The sequence below is a fragment of the Alexandromys fortis genome, unplaced genomic scaffold (genome assembly GCF_014885135.2).
Source record: "Alexandromys fortis isolate MF-2015 unplaced genomic scaffold, M_Fortis_MF-2015_v1.1 scaffold_26, whole genome shotgun sequence".
Classification (NCBI taxonomy): Eukaryota; Metazoa; Chordata; class Mammalia; order Rodentia; family Cricetidae; genus Alexandromys; species Alexandromys fortis.
The window spans coordinates 14,930,237-14,942,260 of record NW_026067894.1 but is presented as its reverse complement, the minus strand read 5'-3'; the positions used below and the strand labels follow the sequence as shown (position 1 = coordinate 14,942,260).

General features: G+C 49.6%; 1 protein-coding gene across 3 annotated transcripts in view; it reads right to left on the bottom strand.

Moving 5' to 3' along the window:
* LOC126509654 (protein argonaute-1) overlaps positions 1-8,723 on the bottom strand; it is a 31,935-nt gene extending 23,212 nt beyond the window's left edge. Inside the window, exons 1-7 of one of the 3 annotated variants that reach the window (XM_050155672.1) lie at positions 8,518-8,723; positions 3,836-4,019; positions 1,794-1,914; positions 1,165-1,346; positions 657-793; positions 304-438; positions 82-169 (exon numbers count right to left, since the gene is read on the bottom strand). In XM_050155672.1, the coding sequence (XP_050011629.1) occupies positions 82-169; positions 304-438; positions 657-793; positions 1,165-1,346; positions 1,794-1,914; positions 3,836-4,019; positions 8,518-8,542 (872 nt within the window). In that variant the 5' untranslated portion in view covers positions 8,543-8,723. Of the gene's footprint in view, positions 1-81; positions 170-303; positions 439-656; positions 876-1,164; positions 1,347-1,793; positions 1,915-3,835; positions 4,020-8,517 lie in introns of those variants that run through there. The other 2 variants (XM_050155683.1, XM_050155694.1) reach the window with 2 other exon arrangements.
* Between the last annotated feature and the right edge of the window lie 3,301 nt (positions 8,724-12,024).

The following is a 12,024-nucleotide window of genomic DNA, read 5'->3' as shown; positions in this document are numbered from 1 at the left end:
GGACAACCCGAGAAGGGAGTGGGGTTACAGAACTTAGCCCTCTGCTACCAGTTGACTGTGCTTAGCAATGCTGCAACTTACGTCTGATGACTAGCAGGGCGGCGGGTAACATTACACACGCGGTATTTCCTCTTCATCTGTCCACAGTGGGTCACTTCCACCTTCAGGCCTGAGATACACACACTACTTGTCAAGGTTGAAACAGGTTGCTCACGGTCCCTTGCTTGGCCTTCTCCCAGGGAGGTTTCCTGTTGGGGTCAGAGAAAGCAGCGCTTTCCCTTCCCCATTTGGGTGGATCCTCACCTTTTATCTCCTTGGTAAAGCGGACACGCTGGGAATCAGTGAGGGGCTTGGGTTGTTCATCTATGTTCCTGATGTCTAGGACCTCACACATGAACTCAATCACTGGCTGTGCTTTGTAGAAGGCAGTGGCTGAGACTGTGGGGACAGGGGAGAGATAGCTTGACTCAGAGTCTTTCAGAAAAAAATATAAATAAATAAAAATAAAGGCATTACAATTAATACCCTCTTCTTTGCAGGGTACCAGGACAGGACAGGGACAGGGTGCGCCAGGACGAGGAGCATGGCTGCAGAGCTGGGAGGGATGTGGTCACTGGATTTAGGGTGCCCCTGGCTCCATAGCTCTCCCAACTCACCATCAATGTTGAGCATCATCTTCCACATGGCAGGGCGCACAGACTGGTGAAAGCCGAACCAGACCTCGCGCCCACCCCCCAGCGGGTGGTAGTAGCCCTCAGGCGGTGAGAAGAAGGAGCGGCCCACAGGGGTGTACCTGGCAGGGACAGGCAGAGAACTGGTCCCTCGGGCACAGGCCCCCACCCTGTGAGGCATCCTGGGCACGGAGGAGCCCTGGCCTGGAAGGCAGGACACCAGGGCTTTAAAGCCTGCTCTGTTCTTGGGCCAATAGTAAGACTGACCTTGTACAAGTTTCTACCGTTTCTCTGCCCTGCGGGGATAGTATGTAAGGATAGGGCCAGGGATCTAACCATCTAAATGTATATATATACTTGCCTGACACATGGGAAGACTTCAGTTTCTTTATCCCAGTGACACACTGTGGGACCTTAATCCATACTCACTCCCTCCTCCCCCAGCAGCAGTTTTGCCAACACCTGTAGCTTAAATAATAACTATACTCAGTACCTCATAGATGCCAGGTGCCTCATGGCCACATCCAGGGCTTGCACAGACTCCAAGGGCACAGGGATCTGGCCACTGACCAGGGCTTCATGCAGCATACGCCAGCTCACAATGGCCAGCCACTTGATGGCGACCTTAAAAATTCTATCTTTCCCTTCCCCAGGGATTGTCACCTCAAAGTCAACCTTCAGAACAGAAAGAAGGAAAGGGTCACTGTCACATTCCCACAGCCTGGTCCTCCTGCCCCATGCACTGGCTCCTATTCCACAGATACGCCATAACTCTTAAAGTCACCAGGGGCTCACAAAAACAACAACCAAAACAAAACAAAACAAAAAAACCTACAGCATAAAAAACCCCACAGCCCTCTTTCCAAGGATGACGCTTCAATGTTTCTGGCCCTCTCGACCCGGAAGAAAATCCTTTGGGTCTATGTTTTCAGTCTAACCTTGATCTGTTTGGAGACAGGCACACAGTACACTGAGCATCAACCCTGAGCCTCTATGTCCCCAAAATAAACTTTTCAGAACAAAAGAAAAAAAGGATCCTTGGAATACCAGACCCTAGGTGGTGTCTATGTGCTCTGGCCCACTGCAGACCCGACGCCCGCCTGGCCACACCCCTAGCCTTACCCTCTCGTTGCCAATGGGCAGCGCGGTGACAGTGTAAATGTTCTTCTTTCCATCATACACAGGCTTGCGGTCCCCGAAGATCTGAGGCTTGAAATGCTGGACCATGTACTCCACCACTTCCCTGTGGAAGACAGACGTGGCATGTGGAGTCTGAGTGTATCACTGCAGGCCTCTGGAAACTGCTCAAGGTCCAGGCACTGTCCCGTCTACTATGCTCACTCGTAACGTCTACTCTACGGCAGAACTTCTCAAGCCTCAACATTCCTATGAATCGCCAGGAGGTTTCCTTAATAGCAGCTTCTGATTGGCAGGTCTGCAGCATAGCTTGAAAAGCCACATTTTGACATCCTAGGTGTTGCTGCTGGTCCTCAGACCACCAAGACCTTCGAGGGAAGAAGGGCTCGTTCCCGGGTCTATCCTGAACCTTCCACAGCCTCTAATTCCCTGTCTGTCAAACAAAAACACAATGGGGAAAGAGCTAGCCAGACTAGAAGCACAGTAAACCGGAGAGTGAGAGAGCGAGTTCATCTCTCCAGCTCTCTGAAGTTCTACCACTGTCTTCTCTCCATTATCTCCTTGTCCCCAGTCTCACTTCCGGCATTCTCCTATTTACGTCCCGCATAGCCATCATATTTTCAGACTCCCAACTATCTGTCCTTCCGCTTTCTGGACCAAACTCTTAAGGACTGCTGTAACATTAAACATACTCACAATGGTCCACTAGAAACAATGGCAAAGCAAGTGGTTACAATCCCAACCAGGCTAGTGATACCCAGAAATTCATCTTGATTACTTACATCCCTCATAGACTGATTATATGAAACCTTTCCCACCAACTTCTAATAGCCTTCTGTCAAAAAGCTCTAACATCAATGAAAAGAGCATTGAATAGCAGCTAAGGCCACTGAGTTCTCAGACACAAACACAAACATGCTTACATAGGTACTTACCCTTCTACTAGCATTTGAAACACCTCTTCCATAGATTGTTACATATGCGTTTATTTTTATATACATGTTTCACAGATTATTATATACACATATAATAGAAACATGTTTTAACTTCTTTCATTAGAGAAATACAATTTAAAATTAGATCAAGATATAACTATCTACTTATTCAAACGCAAAAAAGAAAAAGAATCAAAGATACTAGGTTGGTGTAAGTATATGCAATAGAACCTCTAAATTCTTGCAAGGTTGGGGTAAATGAAAATTGGTTTTATTAAAAGCAGCTTCTGATTTGCAGGTCTACAGTGTAGCCTGAAAACCTACACTCTGACATCCTAGATGATGCTGCCTCTAAAAATTGACAAAGTCTCAATTTAAACAGTCTTGTACCAGCAATCCACTCCTAGGATTTTATCTTACAGATACACTTACTTAGTGAAAATATGTATCTTTATATAACACTTAATAGCTTCAATCTTGTAGCAAAAGCTTAGACTCAATCTAAATATCCCTCAATAAACCAAGCAAGGTATATGGCCATTCCACGGAATATACAAAAGAATGACGCAGATATACTCATACTAATACGTACTATTTTCCAATATATTAGCTAAAAAGGAAAATGGACAATATGGAATAAAGTATATAGGGTTGTACATTAATATTACATATACATATGTTTCTGCATGCACAAAAAAATCTGAAAATACACTCCATATTGTTTCAAAAATGTTCTGGGGACAATAGTTTTTCACTGCCAATTCTTAAGGTTTTTAATGTAAATATGGTTTCAAGTCATAATCAGTTTAATCTGCCTCTTCTAAGACTAATCCCTCCCACTGTGCATCCCACAACATCCTGCTGCCTTAGCAAGAATATTCCACTCTTATTCCTGCCGTCTCTAGCCTTGCCTTTAAACCTCTCCTCTACTAGCTCCTTTCCCCAGACTCATTCTTAAGCCTCTACTCATCCATTTCAACAATGCTGGACTGTGCTAGGCACTGTACGCCGCTCGTACAGCGTCCTCTAGCCAACATGCCCCCTTTCCCTGTCTAATAGGTTGGACTGGTGTCATCCATGTGCATCGCTTACCGGTTGACTCTGCGGGGACACTTATCCGGCTTGATGTCCACCTCGTAATGGTAAACGTCAATCTTAGGAATGTCCACCTCAAAGTAGTTGGCCAGAAGCTTGATTGGTTTGCCCACTGTGCCAATGCCAGGCCGGCGAGGTGCCTGGAACACCTGCTGCAGGGGCGGCAGGTAGGCACCTGCAGCTATGAAGACAAAGAGGCCAGTGAGGACGGATCTGGCAATCTTCTAACTGCTGTGATTAGAGAAAGCACAGGCCTCTCAGACCCAGACCCAGACCCAGACCCAGGGAGCAGAGGTCTCTCTCCAGTTTCTCAGCCCAGCAGGGGGCTTCCTTCCACTAGCTCAGACATTCCCAGGCTCTTAAACTTCATCAAGTACACGTGTAGTGAGTTCCTATCACATTAAGAGAACAGGCCAAATCTGGTTGCTAGTTTACAAACCCTTCCTTCTCTGTATACCAGACTGAGACACCTATCTCTAGATCCAGGTTATCTAGCAGAGCAGAATGCTCTGCTCTCGGCTAGGAGCCCCTTCACCCGTCAACACCCAGAACACAAAATGGTGTCAGGACTTTGTAATAACATCCTCTGTTAATGTGGACAGGAAAAAGACCCCAAGAGAGCCCTGGCTGGGAATGTCGATGCCAGTGCCTGAGACAGGGTTAAGTCAGATGTGGAGTGCTTGGAGCTGAAGGGAGATAAAGGAAGACAAGGCAGGAGGGAGACGAAAATAAAGAGAGGCTGGCAGGGGTGGGAGAAAAGATCAGATCTGGAGGTCACAGGAGAAGATGGCTTGACTGGCCAGGAAAAGGAGTGAGGGCTAGATAGTTGGGGGATAGGGAGGGACTGTCTCAGTGAAGAATGGGGAAAGAGCTAGAGGCTGTGGGCAGGAGGAAGAACAGTAAGGGAGACACTGAGTCAGGAGAATATAAGACCCTTCCCATGCTTCAATCTTTCTACACAGAGGGGCCAGACAGCAGAGGGGATCGATTTCAAGACAGAGGGGACCCTTGGGAAAGGGCTAGGAGAGGCCAGCATGACTGCTATTCCCAGTGTTGTTTCTAGCTGTGTGTGTGTGTGTGTGTGTGTGTGTGTATGTGTGACTGACTAAGTAAGCCTTTGTCCTCAGCTACTATTGTTCTTGCCAGTAGAGGACCAGCCCAGGTGGAAGGAGAGAGGGATAAACTTGTCCAGAACCTCCTCCCTTAACAGACACAAAAGACTGGGGTGGGAAGGGGTAGGAGGGCCTGGAGGGCCTGGAGGGCCTGGAGGGCATCTTCAGCAAGGGTGTCAGGAAGAGGCCAGAACCAAGTGTGGGAGGTACAAGCTTACCAAAGCTGAGGCACTTGGTCTCCCTCCAACCACTGGTCAAGTCAGCCCCAGCCCCTATCTACAGAGGGAAATCCTAGTCCAACCGAAAGGCAATGGGGCCTTCAGAAAGCAGCTACAAGGGACCTGAACTACTCACACCTATACCTGTCCCAGAATGAACTCAACAGAGACTACAGACAAGCCCACAGGCAAACATTCCTATCACATACAACCTGGCCCTTTAAAGTTTCTACAGGCACTCCTCGCTATCCTCTGGGCAGTTTCAAAAGACGGGGCCATCCCTGACTTGGTCACCACTCAAGCTGATGCCAAGCATAAACACAGGTATTCAGTATATTCGTGAAATAAACACACAAGTACACCCATAGGCACACCGCAAGAGTGCACAACCACACAAGCATGCTTGCAACTGTCCCAAACGACAAACCCTACACAGGAGAAGCATTTGACCTCTTTGCTGGGGGACAGCTTTCCCTTCCAAACTCTGACTGGGAGGCAAATCCTGGGAGAAAGGCCTCTCCTCCACCCCAGTACTAGGAGTTGAGCTGAAATGCTAGGGAGTGGGGCAGACACTCCCCTCAGGGCCTTCTCGTCCCCAGAAAGGGATAGCACACCAGTGCCTTAGGGCACTCTCCTCCCCAGGAGTAAAACCGGGGAACAAGTCTATCTTCATTTCATCCCCAAACTAGGGAAGCAGGCGGGAGGAAACGGCCACCACTCTGCCCTTCAGCCCCCTGGAAAGCACCAGAGCAGCACAGAGCTCTCCACTCCCCAACCTCGCCCAGCCCCCAGCTTTTAGTCTGAGAAAGGAAGACACTTCCCCTCAGACCCAGACAGGGACAGACGGCCACTTTGTGATGCAGATGAGGGCCCCAGCACAGAGGACAAAGCTCCAGCCTAGGGGGAAAGGGGCGGGGCCCTTCCCTGCAGACAAAAGCAAGAAGGGAGGGGCCCTGAAAATGACACTCCCCCTCCCCCAACCAGCACTGAGAAGGAAAAGTAACCGAGCTCAAGGCCCAGACCCTCCCCATCAACTCAGAGACTCACACACCTCCTGGAGAACCTGACAGCCTACTCAAAGGGCAGGAGTCCTTGGTAAGTTAGGCAGTGAGTAAGAAGAGGCTAAGAGACCAATCTCTCCAAAAATATTTGTCCACAAACATTAAACACCCACATGCATAGACACAAATTACAGAATATGCACATGAGTTTAACCATATGTTCACACTTGAATGTGATCTCTGAGTCAATTAATAAACACGCACTCTATGTCAGGGCCTCCATGCACCAGGCAACTGCTGCCGCCACAGGTAAGTCAGACAGCATCTCCACCCTCAGTGCGCTCCCAGGCCAGTCCACATGCCTGAACACACCTGTACATTGACGGCGCATCGGGCCACGAGCAACAGTGCCTTGGTTTTGAGGCTTCTCAGATCAATACTTCAACATCTTCCTAGAGAATAAATAGTACTACTGCCCAGGGCCAGGAGGAAGCAATTATGGGATAGATCTCCATCACAGTTCCCAGCCTGAGTTTCGATTGCATCTTTTGATGAGGCAAATCCACTCAACTAACATCTTCCCACTGACACAGCTGAGGCCATGCTCCAGCCCTTCACCTAGAAGCTTCTTGCTTGTAACAAACAAATCCATTTCTTCATCACCCCAGAACTCACTAGACATTCATCAAACCAAAGTCATTAGTAATCTAGGACAGTGAGCCTTCATCGGCGAGCCTGGACGTGGGCGGCCTCACCACCCTACTCGAGCCCACAGGTTGTTTGGAACAGTCTCCAGCCTAGAGAACTAGAATTCACACTCCACCTCACAAGGCTATTTGTGTTTGGAGAAACGCAGTCACGACACATCAGAGACCACTGAATGAGAGACTTGAGAGTTTTAAGATCAATACCTGAAAAACAAAGATGTTTCCTAAAATCTTTACAAAGTGAACCAAAACCCTGTTGCCATCCCCAAACCAAATGGAAGGAAGGGGTGCGAGATAACCTGAAGGATTCTGGGTCCAGATTGTCCTTTCTACTACAGGTAAGAGACCATGAACACAAAAGTTATCATAAGAGTCTACAGCCCATCCTGAGGACTCCAGTAACCTCTGGGCAGTCCTGCCTCGGTTTCTCCTCTATTCTTATTCTACTTTTCTCCTGCCTATAAATAGGACAAATAAGTTAGGACTACTATCAGGGTCAATAACCATGTCCCCACCTCCAACAACCTGTCTATCAGACAGACTAGCTTGGCAGCCTTGGGTCTAATGACATGCCCCTGACACGGGAAAAGATCCACTGGGAGAAACGAGTCACAAAAATACAGAGACTACACTGTAACGTAAAGAACCAGTTCAAGAAAAAGGACACTATCCTTGGATTACAAGCTCCCATCTCTCCTCAGTAGTGGTCTAGAAACTTGAAAAACACGTGGGTCTGGTCTCTCAGTGACCAACACTTTTCTAAGGCCTATCTTCAGGGGGAACCAGCTCCCCAAAGCATGGCTTCGGTCCCAGTCTTTCCTCATGTGGCAGAAAAAGGCACTCTGGCAGTTTACCTCAACCCATTCTTTGGCAAACTGCTACTGCAGGGCTTAAGGACCAAGTGTCAGAGACCCCAAGACAGGGATGAAGGCAATTTCCATTTGTACTCTGCCAACTGAATCTAAGAGAGAATGCACACATCAGTGCGCTCCTTTTCCCAAGCCAAACAGGGCAGAGGAGGGGTAGGGGTATTCAAACAGCCACGCCCCCACCACACAGGGCAGCCCTTTAGGCTGGTACCTCCGCGCATGCTCCCGCGCCACCACTCAAGTCCCCAGCCTAAGGGGGAACTCCCTGGGCTAGATCCCCACCCACCGCCCCCTGACCCTCACCCTCGCTTCAGGCCCAGTTAGGGCGGAGCACAGAGCCCGGCTCTGGCGCCTTCTCCCTAGAGACATTAGCTTAGCCCAGCCCAGCACGGCCGAGCCCCCGCCCCTGGCAGGCGGTAGTTCCAGGCCCATCTGTGTCGCCCCCCTCCTCTGTTGGACACCTGGAGCCCGCCCCCCTGCCACCTGCCGGGCCTCCCCGTAGGCCTCCCCAGACCTCACGGAAGGACTCCTGTGCATTCAGGCCCTTCTGCCAGATTACTTCCCACCCTCAGGACTGCATACTGCTTCCTAGGACAAACAGCCCGGCTCTCAGATCTTCACATGGCTCTCCGCCGGAACTGCACACAGCCCCCTTCAAAATGGGCCCCTTAGCCCCTGAGAGCCCCTCTCCTCACTCTGGAACCATGCTCTTGCCGCGGGAGCCCCCAGGGCTTTGGAACACACACCGCTCCCCGCTCCCGAGGGCCCTTACCTGCTCCCGAGGGTCCCGCTTCCATCCCATATACCCGTGTGGAGGACAGGCGGCCGGGAGACTGAGGAGTCCAGCGTGAGGGGCCTAGGTGCCTCACACTTGCACTGCTCGGGCTCCCGGGCCGGGCTCGGCTCCCCCCCGAAGCCCGGCCGCTCGCGCCGTCGCCCCCGCAGCCTCCGTTGCCGCCGCCGCGGAGCCTGCAGCAGCTCCCCCTGCGAGCGCCCGAGTAGCGGTGAGTGCGCAGGCGCGACCGATGGGCCCAGGGGGCGGACGGGAACGAGTCAAGCGGGGCGCTCGACGGCAACAAAGGCCAATGGAGAGGGGCGGGGGCGCGGGGCCCATGCAGCGGCCCCTGGCGGCCACCCGTGGCCGTGCAGCCTGACGGGAGGGCTCCGGTGGCGGAACCGCGCAGTGGCGTAAGTGGGGCGGGGCTGGGCGACACCCCTTCCCCGGCTGCAGCCTGGGGCCCTGTCTTTTCCCTAAACAGGTCTCTGGGAACCTGCCCGCAGCCCCCGCCCTCGGCACAGAGCCTGGCTTCCACCTCATTCCCGGACCCTCTTCCCCTCCAACAGCCCATCATCACCCAGGGGCCCTGCCTCCCACCTCTCCCAATCACCCTCATCCTTTAAGTCTTGGCTGCCTCTGCGAAGTCAGTATTTCTGCGTCCCTAGTCGCTGATCTCACTGACGCCACCCTCTCTTCCAGGCCGCGTGCCGGGCGCTGAGACCACAGATGTGCTAGAGACCCTGCCTACTCTGGAAGATGTCACAGTTTCAACTCAAGTGCAGAAACAGAGCTCTCTAGCCGCAGGACCCTGGAAGCACCTGCCTCCACGTTCTCATCTGCAGAATTTTGTTCTTACCAAATCACTTAAATGACTTTTGTGTCAAAACCCAAAGGCTAATTTTCCATTATTTCCCTGCAGCATCTGACACTATACACCGTCCTTTTTATTTTTTTGAGACTTTTCTTGACGTCTTCATTTTCTTACGTCTCCTAACGCCTGTCCTGTTCAGCTTTCTTTAATGACTCCTGTTGTTTTGTTCACTGCACTTCCAACCCGAGATTTATGTTCTACTCCCCCTCTCCTCTTCGTGGCTTCATTCACTCCTAAAGCCCCAGTATCTATCTCTAACCACATACTGTCTGCTGGACAGCTCCAGGCGGGTCTAACTCTTCAAATTTAAGTCCAACCCGCCCCCTCCAAAGACATACGCACTTGTCCAGTCTTAATGAATGCATCTTCATGCCAAAAAATGTCAGTGCCCATTTCCCTTGCCTATTTGTACTATTTAGCTATATCCTGACGTGCTTACCTCCTGAACACTCCCAAAACAATTCCCTGTCATGCCCATAGTTCCCTGTGTGGATGGATACCCTCCATAGCAGAAACATCACCCCTGCTTTCTTGGTAATCTCACACAGCATTGGTCATATCCTTCCCATTTGGTCTGCTGCACACAGGATAATTATAGTGAGACCCAGTTCAAACATCTCTCTCTCTTTCTCTCTCTCTCTCTCTCTCTCTCTCTCTCTCTCTCTCTCACACACACACACACACACACACATTCATATATATTTTGAGACAAGGTCTCACTAACTATGTACCCTTGGCTGGCCCAAGACTTGTTATGTAGACCAGGTTAGCCCCCAAATACCACCCCAAGCACTGGGACGAAAGCTGTGTGCCACCAGACCCAGCTCCTATGTGTTTTCAAAGTCTGCTTTACACCAGATGCAAAGGCCTAGGACTTAGGAGATGGACCATGCTCAGACCAGTAAGATAAATGTATGACACTCATTTTTAGCATGCCTAGCCTCTCTTCAGCAGAGTTTCTCAAACAGCAACCATCACAATTACCTGAAAGGCTTGTTAAAACATTGACTGCTGTGCCCTGCCTGCAGAGTGTGAGTCATAGGTCTTAAGTTGGATAAAAGAATATATGGTTCAGTTAGGCGGGGTGGTACATTCCTTTAATCCCAGCACTGGGGAGGCAGAGGTAGGTGGATCTCTGTGAGTTGAAGGCCAGCCTGGTCTACAGAGTGAGTTCTGAGACAGCCAGGACTACATAATGAGACCCTGTCTCAAAATATATATACATTAAATATATTAATAAATTAACAAATATATTTAATATCTTAAAATAACTTCCCAGATGAGGCCGCTGTGGCTAATCTGAGGACCACACTGAGAACTACTGCTCTCCGGTGGAGAAGAAAGCTCTAGAGCTGTCTTGATTTCAATCCTCGCCCTGCCATTCACTAGCTCTGTGACACTGGACAAACCGTCTCACGTCTCTGTACCTCAGTTTTCTCTCGTGCAGCACGTGGTGATCCCGTGCTTCCATCGTTGGGTTGCTGTGAGGATGAAAAGGATTCACAAGGAAGGCTCTAGAGCAGGGCTCGAAAGGACGCGAGCACAGTAATAGCTGCTGCCGTGCCGTCTATCCGCCTCCCACACTCGTGGAACACATCAGAGGCATTTCTGCCTCCTTCGGTGTCTAGCAAATGTGTGTAATGATTAGTAGATTTGGTTTAGCTGAATCAAATAGAGCATTAAAACAACAACAACAACTAAACAACAACTTTCAGAGAATAACAAGACCTTGGCCTGGGTTAAGTGAGTGGGAAGCATTCCCTAAGAGCCTGAGCTTCCTTTTGTTAAGACACAGCCTTGTGTTTAATTTTAAGGAAAAGAACTGGTCACCACTCATCTGGTCTCCCATGTATACAGTGGAGTGGAGCCCAGCTTTCAGAGTTTTTCCGCAGACTGCCTCCATCTTTAGGCATTTCACTCTCGGCTAAGAAAAGTGGTATAAGGAAGGTCAGAGAGCATTTTGCTTTTCAGGCTGATAAACAACTTTCAGGGCTTCTCTTTTTCTAATTATTAAATTACAGTTTTGTGTGTGTGTGCTTGTGCGCGCACGCGCACGCACCATAGCATGTGATTGGAAGTCATAGGACAATATAGATCACAGTTATTAAAGGCTTGGCAGGTCATCAGGCTTGGCAGCAGGTGCCTTTGCCACATTGAGCCATCTTACTAGTCATTCAGTAACTCAGTATACATTCCTGGACATCTATTGGCTCACTCTCTCCAGTTCAGGTCTTACATTGTTCATTGCTAACATACAGAAGGGTTCTATCATCTGTGTAGCTCATAGCCAACATACAGAAGGGCTCTATCATCTGTGTAGCTCATAGCCAACATACAGAAGGGCTCTATCATCTGTATAGTCCATAGCTAACATACAGAAAGGATCTACATCTGTGTAGCCCATTGCCAACATACAGAAGGGGTGTACCATCTATGTTTATCAGTCTAATCACCTTTCCTCTCAGAACTTTTTAGAACTGAAACAATAAGAATGACAACAACAACAACAAAAAGAGAACTGTATCTCCATCTGTGCTTTCCTCTTCTGAACATTAAAAACATTGTAAAATACAGACACAGTGGCCTATGCCCATACTTCACACATTCACGCTGAGGGTAGAAGAATCTGT